The sequence below is a fragment of the Musca vetustissima genome, unplaced genomic scaffold (genome assembly GCF_032173495.1).
Source record: "Musca vetustissima isolate MV318-11 ecotype Yass unplaced genomic scaffold, APGP_CSIRO_Mvet_v1 utg28214, whole genome shotgun sequence".
NCBI lineage: Eukaryota > Metazoa > Arthropoda > Insecta > Diptera > Muscidae > Musca > Musca vetustissima.
The window spans coordinates 78,891-99,298 of NW_026872464.1; the positions used below are offsets into that span (position 1 = coordinate 78,891).

The following is a 20,408-nucleotide window of genomic DNA, read 5'->3' on the forward strand; positions in this document are numbered from 1 at the left end:
CAAGACAATTAAATGTATTATAATATATATTTAGTTTATAAATTATAAAAAAAATATATACTAAAAAAACACAACTAATTTATGCCTTTATAATTCAAAAAAAGTAAAAGAAAAGAACATGTTATAAAAAATATGAATATAAATTATATAATCCATAGTAAAAATAACTATATATACATACAAATATACTATATGCGAAATATTTTATTTGTAAAATAAAATAACCTACACCTTTTTTAAATTGTATTCAAAACATTTCAATAGCAATTCAAGAATTTAATTTTGTAATTCGAAAACTCAATTTGCAATTCATAATAAATCGTATTCAAAACATTTCAATTGCAATTCAAGTATTTCATTTGTAATTCGAAAACTCTAGTTGCAATTCATAACATTTCAATTGTAATTCGAGAATGTAATTGGTAATTTAAAACATTTCATTTGAAATTTTAAACTTTTAACATGAAATTAAAAAAAACATTTGAAATTTAAAAAAAAATCATTTGTAATTTTGTATATTTCCATTTGAAATTTGTAGAGATTTTTTTTTTAACTTCAAATAAATTTATTTACAATTCACAGTATTCAATTTGAAATTTATAAAATTCCACTTGTAATTCATAATAGTTCAGATGTAATTTGTAACAATTCATTTCAAATTCACTTTGTGTTTTACCAATAATATTTTTTGAATTTAAAATGAAATGTTATGAATTTCAAATGAAATGTTATGAATTTCAAATGAAATGTTATGAATTTCAAATGAAATGTTATGTATTTCAAATGAATTCTTATGAATTTCAAATGGAATGATATGAATTTCAAATATAATTTTATGAATTTCAAATGGTATTTTATTTATTTCAAATGGAATTTTATGAATTGCAGGTGCTATTACATGGAATTTCAAATAGAAGTATGAGAATTTCAAATGGAATTCTAGGAATTTCGGAAGGTATTCTATGAATTACAAATGAAACATGAATGAATTACAAACAAACATTACATTACATATGTTTTGAATAACATGTGTAAAAAGTGTTGATTTTGAAATCCTTTAGATTGATATATATATAGTTCACGAGAAAACAAGAAAGTAAAACGAATTTCAATTGAGTTAATCTAAGACTTTTCAAATAAAATATTTCGCATATTGAAAGAAATGTAGAAAAATATAAAAATTTGATGATGTGGTTTATGGTACCTAGAACTTCTTCTAGAACCCATTATAAAAGAAATCCTAGATGTTTATAACCAAAATGATGGTTGGTTAACAGTCTAAAGAAACTAAAGGAACAAAAAATACAAAGGAATACTAATAAATGATAAAACTTAGCAAAAATGTTGAAATTACAAAACAAATATATAGATGAACATTGGTCGTAAAGAGATATAATATATGACAAAAAACACAACTATATATTATAAATTATATTATCTGTGTTGAATGATATGATTATATTGAATTATTATAAAAAAATTAAGTAGATTTTCAATTTAGATTATATTCAACAACAACCAAAAAAAAATAATTTAGATTTTTTTCGTATTAAAAAACCAAAAAAAAAAAACAAAGAAAAGTTGAAAACAATAATTTAAAGGAAAGCTTTAACTTGTACCATGCTTCAACTAACTTATATCTACATACATAACTTACATTATACATATATATAACTCGTCAAACACTCACTCATTTACATATAAATTTTATTATTAATTCATACATATTAGTATTATATGATATTATATTATTATATTATTTCAAGTGTATTGAATTTAGAAATGCATTTTTTTATTTTCTTCTTCTTCGAATTCATTTAATAACAAAGAGTCTCTAAACATCACATTACTACACTCATATATAACAAAAAATGGTGTTTGGAATGTTATAAACTAATAAAAATGATTAAAAATGGGTTCTTTATTTTATATATTTTTTCATTTTACTTTACTAATTTATTAACAATAATTTTAAATGATATTCAAATAAAACGGAAAATGTACCAAAAAATGTTGTGTGTTTTTCTCAAATTGTTTTTTTTTCTTCTTCGTTTTATATTCGCCAGGAATGTGAATCATCGCTAAAACACAAGACGGAAGTTTTGAAAAAATTAGAGTCACAAAAAGAATACATGGCCACAACGATAGCCACCTTAGAACAAAAGTAAGTTTAGTTAGTTTTCTTTTTTCATTCTCAGTAAGATAATGGAAACATGGTTTTGGTGTTTTGGCATGACAAGATGGTGAAATTTTTTTAAATTTTAATAACCTCTACACTTTTGAAATATTTGGAATCGAATTAATTTGCCTTCACTTCTTTATTTTTATACCCTTCACCACAGGCAACGAGATAGACTCATGGTTCCTTATGAAAATATGCATAAAATCACTTTCTGACTCGATGTCCGTCTGTTGATTTTAAATTATAAATAAAGTACAGGTCGTATTTATGATCTGATTTGGATGAAATTTGGTACATATTATTTATTTGGACCTATTAAAATTGGTGAAAATCGGTGCGGATTTGGATATATCTCCCAAAGATATTTTTGTCTGATTTTATCTGAAAGTTGCTCAGGTTAGGTTTGGCGATGTGCAGTCACTTATGTGGCTGCAGCACTTTATGATCCGATTTGGATGAAATTTGGTACAGCTTATTTATTTTGACCTATTGAAATTGGTAAAAATCGGTGCGGTTTTGGATATATCTCCCAAATATATTTTCGTCTGATTTTATCAGAATGTTGCACAGGTTAGGTTAGGTTTGGGGATGTGCAGTCACTTATGTGGCTGCAGCACTCTGAGACCGTCAGGTCCGATGTGATCATCCACGAGAAGAAAAGAGATAAGGGGCGATCTATAGGGGAGAGAAGATTGGGGAAATAAAGAGAGATGAGAAGCTTACAGGAAGATATAAAAAGGTAAGTTTGGAATAATGTCGATGGCTACAGAGATCAGACAGAAGATTTATTACGTGTCAAGGTTGCACTTTCCCAACTAATTTAGGTTTGTAATTATGCTGTTTCAAATTAAGTCATTACCAAAGATGTCACGTCCTGGTCCTGGTACACAACAAAGCCGATAGCTGTAAGTAAGTTCTTCCAAAGCTGCTCTACACTTGAGGACGGCCTCAGATACGACCATGCCCAAAGGTACAACTTCGCCAGGGGTTTTGTTCATGCATCCTTAGGACACCACGCGGCCTGACACTTCCCATATATATATATATATATATATATATATATATTCGGCGGATTTGATGTAAATGGTACACTAAACTCCCACGGTTTGCAGATTGAGGCGAAATTTTGCATGGCACACTGAATCGAGGTCCATTATAAGGGTAGATTTTTTAGGAAGGTCCATCAAAGGCGCAGTTTTTTTTTTTTTTTTTGAAGAATATTTTTAAGGTCGATTCGATTTTTTAATAATGTTTTTTTTTTCAACGCTCTTAGTTAGGTTAAAGTTTGTGCGACTACCAATTAGCAGTCGCTTCACTTGGAGACCAAAACTTGTTGTTGTTGTAGCAACTGAAGTAAAAATCCTTATATTATCAGTGCAAAGACCACTTGTGTTGATCCAGACAATTGCTTCTTCTCTGCTGTTATGAATGATAAATGGTTTCTGACAAAAAATGGACCGGACAAGATTGTTGATCTAGAATGAGAACTCTCTCTCACAAAAGATCATGAAGACCTCCACTAACGTGCCTGGGCGGGGGATGTTTGTCCATTAGGCTATGGATGTGGGTGTTCCCGACGATAAAACCCAAGCAAGTACTGTAACATTTGGTTGTGTCGATGAATCTTCGACTCATCACGAAGATGGTCCACTGTTGTCTTGAGGAGGCAGTCTGTTGTAGTTCTCAGCGGCAACATTCTGGCAGTTCGAATATTTTTCCACTGCGTTTCTCTTACATTCGGAAACCACACTGACCACCAAGCTCTCCTTGTCTGCTGATTAGCGACTTCAGGACCTTATCTTTACTTTTCACGGGAGCTTTATGTTGTTTGATGAAAAGTGTGTCTGTGGATTTGGTGGCGGTTATTTTCATATTACTCAGATGGAAGAAGCCCATCAGATCAGCTATGTAGATCTTGCCTCGTAAATGATGGTGCTACATCCTCGGCTGATAGGGTTCGTATACGGGATGCTCTCAGGTGACTCCGGCGGAAAGTTCCACATTCTTCAAATAGACAAAGGAGGGACACACTCGTTGATCAGAGAGTAAAAATCGTCCCCACCATCGGGTTTTTTTTTAATATTTAAAAAAGAGTCCGGGTAAATGTCGGTGTCAAATTTAGGAATTTTTGCACTTGCGAAGGTGGGGTCTGAGTTTTATTTGTGATTCCTTTCTCTACACTAGCTGTCTGCCTCTAAAACACCAGCTTAGCGACAGAAGTCGGCGAATTCGTACAGTTATTCATCATTTCGCTTGCTGACTAGAGGGTGGCATTATGTCTATTGTACAATCAAAGTTATCCCCCTCGTCCGCCATTAGGGTATAGTCCCTTATGGAATGTTTTCCTGACTCAGGCGATCCATATTCCAGGGACTCACCATGTGTAGTGATGCTGTCATTGATCGTCAAGTTTTCTTGTGGCAATGGGGACTAAGGGTACTAAGGGAGCCACACCAACTTAAACCGAATAGTTAATATTAGAGGTGTGTCGATGTTTCGTTAAAAAAATAGCCATATTTTTTCAAGGATTATTTTATAAACAAGGAATGTGGAAAAGGCATTGATTTCGCACCCATCATTGATGAGAAAATTTGAAAATATCCAATATTTGTTTAAAACAAAATGTTGCGCCAAAAACCCAAAACCAGTTTCAAAACTTTAATTTTTAACCTTCCTATTTATAATTAATACCACTTTCTTTTTCCGCAACTTCATTTTTCTCTCCCTCCCCTTTTCTCATTTAGATGGAGCAACGATAAAGTGAATTTAGGTGAAATTCTCAAGACTACCTCACAAACCTTATCTACTCAGGTTAGCGCTTCCGAAGAGCGTGCAACACGTGCCGAAAATGAACTAAAAAAAGAACACGAATTGCGGATAGCATTGCAGGAATCTGAATTGCAGCTGAAGGAGAAAATAATTACGCTAGAAAATCAAATAAAAGAACTCAGTGCCGAAGTACAATCAACGAGACAACTAAAACCTGAACTAGAAAAATTACGACATCAATGGTCAGAGGCTCAAATTACCCTCGAAGAATTGGGTATACAATTAAGTGAAAGTAAACTGAAGGTTTCCGAACTGAAGGAGAAGGAAAAACTGCAACAGGATATGTTAAATAACTCAATGTCTTCGTTAGTGAGTGCTGGTAGTGGAGGTGGTAGCGCGGGAGAAGTACAACAACAGACAGCAACAACACCAGGGGCCAGTACTGGACTCTGGGCACCCGATTCAATAACCACGCATTGTACCAGTTGTCGAAAAGAATTCAATTTAACACGACGCAAACATCATTGTCGCAGTTGTGGTGAGATTTTCTGTAAAGCCTGTTCCGATCACACACTGCCGCTGCTCAATGAAAATGGTCAAGTGGGGAAACCGGTGCGGGTTTGTCTATCCTGTTTTGCTTCACATAAATGAACAACAGCAACTATCATCACTAACAACAATTCTACAAAGAATTACATCAACAAAAACTAATGCCGTGTAGTGCTATAGTATAATAAATAAATTTTTATGTTTAACTAGTTTTATATGAGTTATATAACATATATATATATATATATACACAATATATGTGTATATGTATGTATATGAAAACATAAACAAAACAAATTGTGGTTGTTCTCTTCTCTATAGAAAATTATATTGTTTGTACAGTATTTTTAACAGTAAAATTATCAAAAACAAATGCAAATTTTCGTAAATTTTTTAAACGAAAATTTTATACCATGCTTTGTAATTGTTGTATCGTATAGGTAAATTTTAGAAATTTATTGTATTTATACGTGTATATTTATTATAAAAAAATGCAAAATTTCTTAAAAAACGAAATATATTTTTGTGTCGATTTCTGTAATTTTATGAATTTGTTTACTATTAATGATGTAGTCGCCACACTTGAAGACATAATTGTTATCATCCTAAAATAAGTTGTAAAGAGCGGAAGCTACATACATTGCAGGTTTATGAAAGAACGGTTGTTCCATAAGCCAAGCTTGTCTCCTTTTTTGTGCACGGGACACAGGATGCTGAGGTTCCAATCATTAGGCATGCATTACTCTATCATCGACACCTGCTGCTTTATTGTTCTTCAGCCGATTAATTGCTACTCTGACCTCATCTTGGCTAGGTGGTATAGACTCTATACCGTCATCTCTTATTGGTTCTGGGGTATCTTCTTCACCGCCAGTATTTGATACCAGAAGCTTCGCAAAATGTTTCTCCCATATCCTTAACACGCTGTCTGTATCTGTCACCAGGCTTCCTTCTTCATATCCACAGGAGGATGTGCCTTCCGTTTGGTGTTTTACTCGTTGGTAAAATTTCCGGACTTCATTCTGACTCCTGTACATCCCGATTTGCTCACGCTCACGTTTTTCTTGTTCTTTATTCTTTTTTCTGAAGATACGTTTTTCCTCTCTCCTTTTCTCCGGATAATTCTCCATCGCATTCGTGTTGCTACAGTGTTGCCCCATACGCTGCGCATTACGACACTCCTGATGAAACCATGGGTTTCTTAATGGTGGCCTTTGGTACCCAATTTTTGCCTTTGCTGCAGTTTGTAGGGAGTGGGCAATTCTTTGCTATTGTGCTTCTATATTATCAAAGAGTGCTTTCGTCAAGCAAGTGGGTAAGATGAGCGGAGCAGGCTTCCGCTATCTTTTGTGTTTGCAGCTTTTCGTCGTCCAGTTTCCGTATTCTATCGAAGAAAATAGTAGATTCTTGTAGTATGAGAACAGACCATATGCAAAGCCAAACATGTTCTATTAATTGATTTTTTTCACTTTTCCTTTATAATTGCAATGTTTCCGGACCCGAAAGAATCAAACAGAATTATTTTCGATTTTCCCTTTTTAAATTTTAAAAAGTGTATCACTTTTTGGGTACGGTTGCAGACCCACATTTTTTATATTTACTGCCCACCACACAAAAATAAAATAGAATAGCATAATTTCTCCATAATTAGGAATTTGAACCTATTCCTAAACAAATTATAGGAAGTTTTTAAAATTGGGCAAATACGGAATTTTGACCGGCAATTTTCTAATTACAAATTGCACAGTGTAATTCGCCTATATTCCATTACCTATATTGTAGAATTTCTGATATAGACAAATTTTTAATTATGTAATTAGCAAGTAGCTCTGGCCTGCCTTTTATCATTTTTATAGGTATTCCAAATTCCAATTTAACAAAAATCATCCCATTGTACAAAAGTCGACATCAAAAAATTCATTATCGACTAATCGATTATATTGCAACACAAAAGTCAAGCAATCGATTAAACACAAAATCGAACTACATCCCCCTATTGTTAACTACAACAAGGTCATACTAAGGTCGTACTTATTCGCCGAATAGCAATCGTCGAGAAAGGTACTAAAAGAAAGTGAAAGGAGAGAAAAGTTCGTTATTTAAAAAAAACTATAATTACAAAATATTCAATATTCGCTTTTTCAAATTATTTTAACCGAAATCTTGTTATTTCCATAATAGCCCGCTCCCTGTAAAGAACAACTAAAAAACAACAACCTTAAACATGGCTCGCAAATTCTGTGTTGGTGGTAACTGGAAGATGAACGGTGATAAGGCATCTATCACTGAATTGTGCAAAACCTTGTCCGGTGCCACTTTGGATGAAAATGTTGAAATTGTTTTGGGTTGTCCCTTCGTCTACATTAACTTTGCTCGCGATCTCTTGCCCGCCAAATTCAATGTTGCCGGTCAAAATTGCTACAAAGTTCCCAAGGGTGCCTTCACCGGTGAAGTCTCGCCAGCTATGTTGAAGGATGTCGGTGCTGGTTGGGTTATCTTGGGCCATTCGGAACGTCGTCATGTTTTCGGTGAACCCGATGAATTGATTGCTGAAAAGGCTGCCCATGCTTTGGCCGAAGGTTTGAAGGTCATCGCCTGTATCGGTGAAAAATTGGAAGAACGTGAAGCTGGCAAAACTGAAGCTGTTGTTGCTAGCCAAATGGCTGCCTATGCTAAGACCATTAAGGATTGGACCAATGTTGTTGTTGCCTATGAACCCGTATGGGCTATTGGTACTGGTAAAACTGCCACTCCCCAACAAGTAAGTTTGTAATCGCAAAAAATTGTATTGGATTAAGTATCTAAGTGCAAGGGTAGATAAGGGGAGGTTGTTATAAAAAGAAGAGGAAAGGGGTGTTTTATGTGAAATTATTATTGTTAAAATTTTTATTATATGTTTAGTATATGAAAAGTCAAATGTCGAAATGATATTTAGAAAATTTTAAAGGTCAACCAAAATGACCTTGGAAAGGAGATATTGTTGTAGACTTTGCTTTCATATTGAATCGTGTATATTTTTCTATTGTAGAGCCATGAAAACAATTATTACCCTTTAAAGGTAGTGAGTGATGATGGCATATAGTAATAAGAAGACTGCTAAAGCCGAACTGTTAATTGAAGTGGAGTATTAGGTTCCATAAATTTAAATGTAGGAAAGATCATTAATAATATGATTTTGTAGTTTTGAATTTTGGAGAAACAAGCATATTTACATGGTTTCTGTCCAAGGGGAACACTGTGGGAGACCAGTAAGAGAATAAATCACTTTTGCTTGCAGGAGACCTATTCTATATCTTGTGTCTATATTAGGAATAATATTGAATTTATTCTGTATAATGGTTTCCTGTGTAACGAATATAGGACTAGTGTTCATTATGGGACTAGTCATTCATTATGTTTGAATCGTTCGGAAACCTACAGATATTAATCTAGAGCCTAAAATCCAATTTCATTAGTACAAGGAAAAATTACAGTAGTTGATTATAAAAAAGCAGTAGGTAGGTAGAGAATATGTCCCTAATGTAGCAGCATATTACACCAAAACACTGTACTAGAAGTGTTAAATTTTGGTTTGTCAAAAAAATTTTGCCGTTATCAGTGTCCATCGCAATCACCATGGGGAATCTTAAAGAAATAAAAGCAAATTGTAGGATTTAAAAGTAAGCAGCAAGGAAAGTAATAAAGTGGGACATGACCGACAATATCATACCCTGAGCCTAAAGACGATATTCGTGGGTTAATGTTTAACATCCAAACATATATACGCCAGAGTTGAAGTATGGTGTATTGAAAACTCGAGTAAACCGATGATATTCAATGCATCGTCTTCTGAAATACCCGTCATCCATGTAGGGGTATTGAAATCCAGAAAGTCGACCACATGAAAACATTAGGTATTTATATTGACTTCAAATTGAAGTTGATTTGAACAGTATGTTTTAGATTTTCTGGGATGTTCTTTTGGTAGTTTCATTAAAATCAGCTTAATCTATAAAGCTTTTAAATATGAATCTCCGCAGTACATTTTGACAATGTTTAGTTTGGGTTTGTTCTCGCGATTGAATACATTGATATGTCCGAAGTTTAATTCTCTTATAATGCTGCACTCTTTTGAGGTTCGAATTTGTAGAATTTTGAATATATTTATACCATATGCAGAAAGAAAATTTCTCATGCTAGAAAAATATAGGTATTTTATGGACGTGCATATTATGATATTCCATGACTATCAAAAGCTTATCTTTTGATGTACAGAAAAAGTTCTTCTGTCTAAGGATTTCATTCATAGTCATATGAAAAGTCTTCTTTTACAAAAATTATCTACCTGGAGATCTTTAGTAGATCTACAATCTATAAATGGATACTATTTAAATAAATATACATCGAAAACTTTAATATGTGGATGATTTTATTATTGAAAGAGCTTAGTTTTATCTAAGGAATGTATAAAAAGTTTGTATTTTTATAAGGGGTTAGCCTAAAATGTGGACTAATATTGATAGGTTTTGCTAGAATGATACCATTTTAGTTTCAAAAACGTGCCCCAATATTTCCAATATTGGGGAGTTGCGTTTTATGGGAACTATACCACACATCCTATCCTAAAAAATACTTAATTACTATAAAATTTATTTTAGGGATATTGAATACATATACACAAGTCTCTTAAAATATCTGTAAATGATCTGATGTAATATTATATCCTTATTGTATTTTCTTTTGTTGTCCTGACCCCCCTTAATTTTTCTATTGTTAAACGAAGTATTTAAGAATGTTGTTTTGTTTTTTAGTAAACAATTAAACAATAGTTCGATTACAGCATAGGGTACATAATATATTTAGGCACATACAAACAAACAAAAGAAAAACAAAGGGAAATAAAAGATCAACAGTTTTCCGAAAAGAAATTTAAAAACATTTTGGCTATGTGCCAAAAACTAGACACCCGTTTTTGTACACATGTAAAAACATTTTTTAATTAATTTTATTTGCCGTATACAAAGGCCAATATTATACCCTATACGACATTATAATAATTTATTTCTATGTAATTTATTCTTTTTTAGGCTCAAGAAGTCCATGCCTATCTCCGCAAATGGTTGGCTGAAAACATCTCCAAGGAAGTTTCCGATTCTCTACGCATTCAATATGGTGGCTCTGTTACCGCTGCCAACTGCAAAGAATTGGCTGCTCAACCTGATATTGATGGCTTTTTGGTTGGTGGTGCCTCGTTGAAACCTGAATTCATTGATATCATCAACGCCAAGAAGTAAATCTTCCCCCACCAAACAACCAATAACACCAAATAATATCAATTCTCATAAGGAATTAATGTTAAAAAAAAACAAAGTGTTCATACAGAAGAAGAAGAAATATTGCATTATATCACTTGTTAAATAAAAAAATGTTTTTTGAATACAATCAATGTTAATGTTAAGCAGCGCAAAACAAAATTAATCAAACATAGCAACAATAACAACAACAATACATCGTGTGTAGTGCAATTTTTTTAGAATTCAGTTTTATTTCTTTTGAAATTGATTTCATTTAACTTATTATTTTTTTTTTTTCTAAAACATTTATCATTATAAGCAAAAACAAGTAAAGTGAAAAAAAGCAACTGTGTTGTTTTTTATTATGTTTATAAATTCTATCTATATATCTATAATTTATAATGACAAAAAATAAACTCATTCTTTAGTTATAAAAAAAAAACTGTTGTCCATTGGTCACCGGGTGGGTGTGTTAATATTGTTAATTATCTCCAATATGTTCTTTGTTAGTTTAGAAGGGGCAAAGGTGAAATGTTATCTTACTGAAACTAATTAGGTTGTGTGGACACATAATACTACTGCTAATGTTAGACTTGAGTAATAATAAAATGTATGATATGTTTACTGATTATGAGTCTGTTTGCAAAATTTTGTTTTTGCAAATGAAAAGAAGACAAACGAATTTTATAGAAAAAAAAACACAATTGCGGTACAGTATCTAAATGGTTATTATTTTCTCTGCAACAAATTGTATTAAAAATTGTATAATATAGAGGAAAGCTTGTCCTCTTTAGAAGAGGCATTCTATTTTTAGAAGAGTTTTGAAAGGACTTCTGTATGTAGAATATTTATGGACAAGTTTTATCAGTTGATGACCTATATTTATTATTTATATTTGCAAGAGGAGTACTATTCACCATGAGGTGGAAATTCGAAATATCTAAAATCAATCGATATATTTATGTTGATAATCTAGCTTTCTTCTCTAAAATAGGCCCCAATCGAATACTAGGCTTTGTCAAAAATCTGACATGAATAAAGTAACCATCTCTAGGCTCTCTTTCTTATGGACAATGGACAATAGTCTCCGAGTGAACGGTTGTTACTAACATCCGTACATCTCCAACCTAATCCATATGTTCATATTGTTGAAATACGTGTTCGTAATATTTCAGATAGAGCTTTGAACATTTTTGTACCTACATTGTTACTACTCCCAGGATGTTTAATATTGATATATCGGTCCTTGTTTAGATATATCCCCCATATATTGGATAGCAAATCTCCCTACCAAAAATGATCGTTTCCACGACAGAGGGGTCTACGATCCGAAACGAACCAAGTCTTCCTCGGCCAACGTCTGTCTCTTCAGCGTATTGTGTAAAAAATAGGACTGTTACAACAACAACCAAAACTGATAGATATCTGTCCAGTTTTGAGGAAATATCAATTTTGCCTTCCAAAAATTATCGAATTCGATCGACTTTTGAGAATAGCTCCTATATTACGGTACCCCAATTATACGGTATTTAAGGCACGTTTTGAACCGAGTTGGCTTCAATTTGGTCCTCCTTGGGTGTCAAATATTCCTACCTACAATTTATGAATTTCCCGAACGATTACTGGTATATTAAATGTCCACCCCACGGTTGAGGGTAAAAAAAGATCGACCCAGTTGAGGTTGACGACGTTTTTACACCGTAAAGTTCCCGGGTATTGTAAGGAGCCTTCGTGTAGGCCGCTTATACTTGACGATATGTTTATTGGTTTGCTGTTTGTATTTGTGTGGTTGTATATAAGACATTGATATTTTCTGCAGATGCAAGGTGTTCGCTCTGTCCACTTATATTAGCCTCTTAAATGCAGGAGAGATATACAAATTCTTTTAAGGCCTGCCACCCACTATACACCATGGGCTTTCGTCCTTGCATTGAAATTCTAATCAACTTAAAATAATATTTCATTCTAAAATTTATTTATAAAGAAATTTCAATATAAAATTTGAGTTCGATATTTTTGCAATTAATTTAATTTTTTATCCGGAAATAATTAAAGATACTTAAGCATAATTAAATTTTCGCAATGAATACCAACGGAAATCCTTTCAATGTATCTATGGCTGGAGTTACTCCTGTAGGAAATGTAACCGGTGGCGTGGGTTATATTGTTGACATTATTGTTATTCGTTTGGAAATTGGTGATACGGATACCCAACAATCGATTGACAAAGATCCCGCTACCCTTGTCGTGGAAGCCACATTCAATAAAGATGAATTGAAAATTACATCAAGTCGTATAAATGTTATTGAATTTAAATCGGGAAAAAGTTTTGAATTTATGGAAAATCCCAGTGTACTTCGAGATGATTTGATGAAAAATAAATTGAAATTAAAAATAAAACATTCGGGAAAGGAATTGGGTTGTGCAGCTGTGGACTGGCCAGAGAGTTTTCTAAATTGTCTCATAGATCCGGCATGCAGTGGCGAATTGACACATGTCTTTGAATCGGAATTTCGTAATTGTGATACGGATAATAAATGTGGCACCATTGAGGTGATAGTACGTCTACAAACAAAGTGTGCGGAATGGAAGTGAGTATAGAGGTTTTGGAATGTAATTATTTATATGTACTAATGGGTGATTTTTATTTTATATTTCAGTGACGATGCCATGTGTGGACCAAGGGAAGATATGGCCAAGGCTGCTAATAAAGTAATTGATCCAAATGATATTTTGTTTGTGGTGGGTGAAGATAAAAATCCTTGTTGTTGTTCTCAAGTTGGCCTCATACCTGCCACAGATTCGGATAAATCGTTGCATCCTACGTGTTTGGATCTTTCGAATTTTCGTTCTGTCAATGGAAAAACTGTACCAAATGCCGATATTTTGAATACACTGGATCCAGCATGTGGCGAACTGAAGGTAAGGAGGCATTTGAACTTGAAAATACTAGTTGTTCCACTTAGAAACCTAAAGTAGTTGGGAAAGTGTAACCTTGACACATAATATATCTTCTTTCCTATCACTATTGCCATCGATATTATTTCAAACTTACCTTCTCACAATGGTCCTGACGGTCTCAGAGTGCTGCAGCCACATAAGTGACTGCACATCCCCAAACCTAACCTACCTTTAGTGTTAGCCAGACTTGCCATTGCTGACCTTCATTATCCATCCTGTGGAAGACTTACCAATTCTTAACCAGCAGTGTTTTCTTCTCCATACCAAAAACTTCAATCGTGCGTTCTGTGGTGAACTCGCTGTCCCAATTTCTGAAGAAACTGTTTATAGCTGAGTAGCTGTTTCTTTTCCTCCTCATCAGCTTGAGTTTGATTGTCTCGCCACTAGCATCGCATAAGATGGCGTCTTCTACCAATTGTACTGCCCCTTCCTCGTGCCGGTATTAACGGTATTGCCGGTATTAACGGAAGATAGCGATGGAATTTTTATCTTCTGAGCTTCTATAGTCCTTTCCTTTTCAAACTCTAGCATTAGACAATGTCCCTTGAACTCGTAGATTTCCCGATCGATGGAATTCCCTCTTTGCAGCAGGTGCTCCATGCCTCGGCTCCAATATCTCGCCTTCTGGGTATTAGAGCCAATTACCATCGTTAGTTCTCGTGGCATTCTGACACTCTTTTTATTTCTTCTTCGTTTGACATTCGTCTACTTTTCCGGAGACCTAAACCTCTTCGCCACATACGAGAAAGAGGAGAAAAGGTTAGGCTTAGTATACTGCGCCATCAGTCTGCTGTTCGCTCTTGTTTCTCCAGTTCATCCTGGTCAGTTTCCGCCTTTGCGTCCTAGATAGCGGTGGTTTTTAAACTCAGATCCATTTTTGCCTGTTGACAGCATGCTTGTAGCGATACCCTCGACTACAGATGCCAAGATATATGTAGGAGATTTTTACTCATGATCGCAGGATGACGATGGATCGTGACTCGTGCACGGTATTTGGTATTTCGTTGTCTTCTGATTGCAACATACTATGACACAGCCCCCTTAAACAAGTGCTGATCGATTTTAGAAATTTTGATTCATGATAAAAATTAGCGAATTTTTTACTTATTTTAGTATTTAATCACCCTTCTTACCATTACAGAAAGTCACCAATCAATATCAAAAGTTAATTGATTCTTTGGTGGGCAAACCAAAACCTTCACCATGCTGTTCAAAAAAAGCCGAATCACCGGCTCATCATGATCCATGTTCAACGTCATGCCATCAAAATTTGCCAGCTGCCAGTAGATCAGGTACTAATTGCAAAACAATAAATAAATATAAAAATTCTGAAATTTAAAATATTTTCAATAAATTATTTAATTAATTGATTTTTTTGTGTTTTTATTTATAGATATCCATAATCAGAGGTCTATCTCAATCGAATGTTCCGATGAGGGTCTTTTTGAACCACAGAAAATTATAAATTTTTGTCATAAGGATTCGGTACCTCAACTGATTGAAGAAACTCCTGTTCGTCCGAGGTGAGTATATATTTTTAACAAATTTTGAAATAGGCTGAGCAAATACATATATTAACCGTAAGAAGTTAGAAAGGAAAATACTTAGGAATAAAATAAAGTTTGTAAAAACGTCGCTAAGTCCGCCAAGATCGACCAAAACCACAAAAAATTGGGTGGTACCTTTACATAGAAGTTATTTATATTTCTGGTAGAAGGCTACAAGATATCTCCGTTTACGGAAAAGTCAAGATTTTAGTTGTTCCGTGACCAACTAATTCAAAAGAACTATTCCTCAAAAGCAATGATCTGTTCTACGTTTAGTTATTTCGTTCATCTAGTTCCTTTTGCTCAAATCCTCCCTTCTTGCTCTTCACCTAGTTATATTTTTTGCAATCGTTAATCTTAATCGTTCCGTCCATTGACCTAATTAACTGGTGTGAATCAATGAAGGATTGAGCCAATGAATAACCTACTTCGATCCGCTTAAAGAACGAGATTGCCTAATACTACAAACGTTTAGTATAAGAGAGTTTTGGAATTCTTACTACCAAAATGTACTCAGTAAAGGTACTCGAGTTGCATCAGCTGATTTGTAATCAGCTGTTTCTTAACTTCTACACGTTTATGTTTTAAAAGCATGACTCCCATAAAAAGGTCTTCAAAGCTTTTGATAACTACCTATTATACCTCAATTTTTCAGGTGCTGCCCACTGTGCAAAGAAAATCTCTCATGGTTACCAAAATTGGCGGCATGTCCAAAATGTGGCTATAAACCTATACCACAATTCGATGAAAAACCCTACGATGATCAGCTGACTGCAAATGAAATTCTTAACGATTACAAAGGAGGATCATCGTGCAGTGAAGATCAGGCATGGGAACAAAATTGTCCCCAAAACGATGAAACAGCCACCCATTGTCGCTGTACTTGTAATCCGAAAAAAGTGTGTGCCTATTGTCGTATACGAAAGTTGTGTGCTGATGTATTTCAATCTGACGGGCACCAAAAGCAGGATGAATGTGGAAAATGTGAAACAAAGTCATCGGATGTTTATAATATTTGTAAAACCAATAGTAAAGATTGTCGTCCACATCTGACGCGGGTATTTTCCGAATTGAAAGATCTGTACGATATTCGCGATGTGAAGAAGAAAGATTTCGAAAAGGATGTACGATGTGAAAGGGAATTAAATCGTGGCAGTAAAACGCAGAGGGCATGTGATAAACAGCAGAAGGAAAAAGGGAATTGTAAGACAAAGGCTCATAAGGGGCAAGTTGATGAGGCGGAAAGGGAACAGTTTTTGGTGAAGAATTTCCACAAGAAGGGGAAAGTTTGTCGGAACAAAGCGTAAGTAAAAATTAAATCAAATAAATACTAATTATTAATGAATTGTCTTCTGGTTAGTTACAATTATGGCATGGTCCGCAAGTATCCGGGTGTACAAGTGGGCCATAAAACTTGCATAAATGGTTTTGCTGGCCGCAAAAATGTCCCACCCAATATGGGTTGGTTGTGGAGTGCTGAAGCCAAGGGTGTAAGGGCCGGCTGGAAACCAGGTGCCATACGCAAACCCATCAAAGAATTAATGAAATATTTCCTTAGAGATTTTCCCGCCGATACCTTAAGGGTATCACAATATTCTTATCGTCGGCGTCAAGGTGGTGGATTTTGTAATCAAGATGGAGAGCAGGAAGAGAATTTAATACAAAAACCCACTCTGCATATTTGTAAAAAGAATGGTGAATATTTTATTACACTACGTCCCCTAAAAGATCCTGAAGCTTTAGAAGAATGTGCCGATCCATATTTGAATATGCAACCGATACAATTTAAAATTATTAAAAATCCCCTATGCATGGAAAGACGTAAACTAAAGAAATGTCTCAAGGAAATGGGCTTCAGTAAGTGTACCTGTCACAAACCCATTGTCGATTGTTTTTGTCGCAGCTTCTTGGACAAGAAACGTTTGGAGTATCAGTGTAATAAAGAGGCACGTAATCGCAACTTACCACCTTGTAATGACACCCTGGTACTCTCCGATACAACAGATAGTGAAACGGAGTTTGATTTTGGTGTAACACCACCGGCTGGTGTAATAAAACCCGAAAGACTTAAGAAACGCAATCTTGTTAATACATCGACACAATATGATGAACAAGATTGGAATGTACCACCACTGTATCCCAAGGAACCGAATAAATATATGAAATTATATAATTGTGCCATAGGAGAACGTTTTGGTAAAGCTTTTGGTCCCTATGGACCTGGTGGTTATACACCAGGTGCTGTGCCAACAGGTGGAGTGTATGGGGGTTGTGGTGGCAGAGGTGGTGGTAAGGCAGGCGGCCGTGGTGGTGCTGGTAAATTTGCTGGTGGATTTGGAGGACGAAATCGCGGTTCTGGTGGTGCCAAAGGATCCACTTCAAAGAGTAAACTTCCCGGTGGTGGTACAGTCGATATGATGAAGTATTTGAATAAATCGAAGGGGCGCAAGTTGTCACCAGCGGAATTGGCTGAGAAAAGGTAAATAACATTTTAAATTGAATTTATTTATTTGATCACAGTATTTTGGTTTTCATTAAGTAGAAAATCTCCCTATGAAAAATTTATTTATATTAGTCCAAGTCTCAGATTAGCCTCAATATAACGGTCACAGTCAATATTCAGTATTTTGGGGGGGTTTGTTAGGGTTTCAACCGATTTGGCTCTACTTTTATATCTTGGGATTTTATTTGGTGTCAAATCATCTAACTCCTATATAACGGAACCCCCATTATTAGGTATTTTGGGTACATGTTTCAACAAAAATTTCTTGTTTTGGCCCCTTTTACCCCAATTGTTGATCATTTTTCAACACGGAGGAGGGTATAAAATGCTCGGCCATAATGAAGTTTTTATTGGTTCTCCTGTGGTCTTTCCAAATTCTGCGCCAAGCCACTGGTTCTATAAATAAATTCCACTCGATTTTGTTTCTTTTTTCACATTTTACAGAAACAGGATATTCGTAGTCTTTGTAGAAAAAATGTCCTGTGTAAATTTCAGTTTATTTTTTTGTAAAATATTTTTAAATGGATTACTTATTTTATTTATTACAGAAAGAAACGTTTACGTGAATTGACCGGCGTTGCTCCGCCCTTAATTTGTATGGTCGATAGACGTGCGAAGGCGGTGGCCGATCCTTGCTATGATCCTTGCTGTGGTGATGCTTGTTTACGTGACACTCGTATTTGTTAAATTCAAAAATCACGTCATGTCATGTCTTATTACAAAATTGCCGATTAAAAGACAGCTCTGATGTGACCTCAAAATCATTTCATCCAGTAAGAATTTGTAAACTTTCCTTCCCTTCGGCCACATAAACTTGACCGGATTGAAGTGTTCTCGACGTCCTCAAAATTATGGTATGATTGACTGTATAAAGGCTTTTTATAGGTTAAGCGTTACCAACACTCTTCGACTTATACTATGTTGCTTACGGAACCCAAGCTGATGATCTGTAACTGGACAGCTTTCCCTAATGCTGGGGAGGAGTAATGTTTCAATCTTTGCCCATTCAGCTGTTTTCCGCATTATCATAGAGATTCCGTCAGTGATTCCTCTTGTGGGAGGAAATCTTATATGATACTCTTTGCTTCGCCCTATTACTCTCGGGATTCTCGACAAACTGTTGTCGATTAAAAAAACAACTAGTGCACCTCTTCGGCGCAGTCGCCGTTTCCACGTTAAATGTGACTGAGGTCCCAACATCCTTTCCTGGGTCCAATAGGGACCTAAGCGTTTCGTAAACTATTATAACACCAATTCCGATGTTGCACTACTTCACATGCTCTATCCATGTGTTTCGCATGAGCTCCGCGACTTATGTGCTGACTTCCCACATGAGTTCCCTGACTCTCGCAACTACGGGGTTACGATAACGCTCATTTGTTAGTACAACTGCTTGTGCTGGTAAATTAGGTCTCCTCTCGGATATTCGACAAACTGGAATCAATCACCGTTTTGCTGTTAAAAATGACTGAGATCCTATCAGCCTCCATCCACCAATATTCGATCACTTCAAGTGCTCTAACCATTTATTTCGCTTGTACTCCGAGACTTATCTGCTGACTTCCAAGAATAGTTCCTTGACTAGGTCAACTATCTCTGCTGGGAAATTTCATTAATCCTGTTGGGTATTCGATCAGTATGAATTGTGTTTTTAGCTGAAGCTGGATTTGGTCTACTCTCCGTGCGTCGTTCAGTAATTACGAATTCTGGTGGTCTGCTGATGGATGCAATTATTGAGACTGCTGTTAACGTCATTTATCAAACCGTGAGATACGATGGCGGGGAAAATCTCATTCACCTGGAAAAATGTGTACAACCTTAACTGTAAGTATATATTAAATTTTTATTATAAATATTCACCGGAGAGCCTATTATAAATTCGAATTACCTATGTTACTCCTAGGATTTTTATACCCTACACAACTATGTTGTCAGGGTATTATAGCTTTGTGCAGCCCCAAAAGTTTGTAACGCCGCGAAATATTGGTCCTAGACCCACCTTTAAGTATACCGATCGTCATATCTCGACTAGCTGAGTCGATCTAGACATGTGTGTCCGTCCGTCCGTCCGTCCGTCTGTCCATTATAATTTGTAAACACGATACAGGCCACAGTTATGAACCAATCTTCACGAAATTTTGCATGTAGGATGGGTTCTGGCCAATGAAGACCCCTATTGTTTTTGGGAAAGATCGGTTAATATTTAGGGGATGAATGGACCAAATACTAAATTTTTTTCGGTTTTTCTGGTCGCTCCAGAGGCCGCAATAATAGCCCGAACATCGTGAAATTTTGCATGGAGAAGGGGATCGGGCCAAAGAATAAGCATGCCTGTTTTGATAAAGATAGGTCAATATTTAGCGGGTCAAATGGACCCTGACTTTTGTGTGAAAAATGACAAAATTTGTATTCTATAGCGTATATATTTACTCCTGAAGGACATAGACCCGAGAAGTTGATATTTTATCATAGAGGAGTGGTTGACCTTTAAATTAATACCAATTATGTTGTTGTATGTTCCCGGATGTGGGAGTTACACCTAAATATTTACAGGTATCTCCGTATTCGTATATTATTTAATAACCCATTATCACTCTAGAGAGCGGAACTATAGCGCTTATCGC

The 20,408-nt window shown here is 35.1% G+C and overlaps 3 protein-coding genes across 3 annotated transcripts in view; all 3 read left to right on the top strand.

Moving 5' to 3' along the window:
* LOC133321499 (RUN and FYVE domain-containing protein 2-like) overlaps positions 1-5,602 on the top strand; it is a 33,483-nt gene extending 27,881 nt beyond the window's left edge. Inside the window, exons 9-11 of the mRNA XM_061530620.1 lie at positions 2,067-2,164; positions 4,927-5,339; positions 5,385-5,602. Of these exons, the coding sequence (XP_061386604.1) occupies positions 2,067-2,164; positions 4,927-5,339; positions 5,385-5,602 (729 nt within the window). The remainder of the gene's footprint in view (positions 1-2,066; positions 2,165-4,926; positions 5,340-5,384) is intronic.
* Positions 5,603-7,693: 2,091 nt separating this feature from the next.
* Positions 7,694-10,782, top strand: LOC133321824 (triosephosphate isomerase-like). Its single transcript, XM_061530933.1, has 2 exons — positions 7,694-8,261; positions 10,567-10,782. Exons 1-2 carry the CDS (start codon positions 7,725-7,727, stop codon positions 10,771-10,773), a joined length of 744 nt encoding a protein of 247 aa, XP_061386917.1. The 5' UTR covers positions 7,694-7,724; the 3' UTR covers positions 10,774-10,782.
* Positions 10,783-12,888: 2,106 nt separating this feature from the next.
* On the top strand, positions 12,889-18,471 carry LOC133321609 (uncharacterized). The gene is given in 6 exon segments (XM_061530727.1): positions 12,889-13,364; positions 13,434-13,695; positions 14,876-15,026; positions 15,128-15,257; positions 15,937-17,760; positions 18,333-18,471. Coding segments are annotated over 6 exon segments (2,982 nt in total).
* The last annotated feature ends 1,937 nt before the right edge of the window (positions 18,472-20,408 follow it).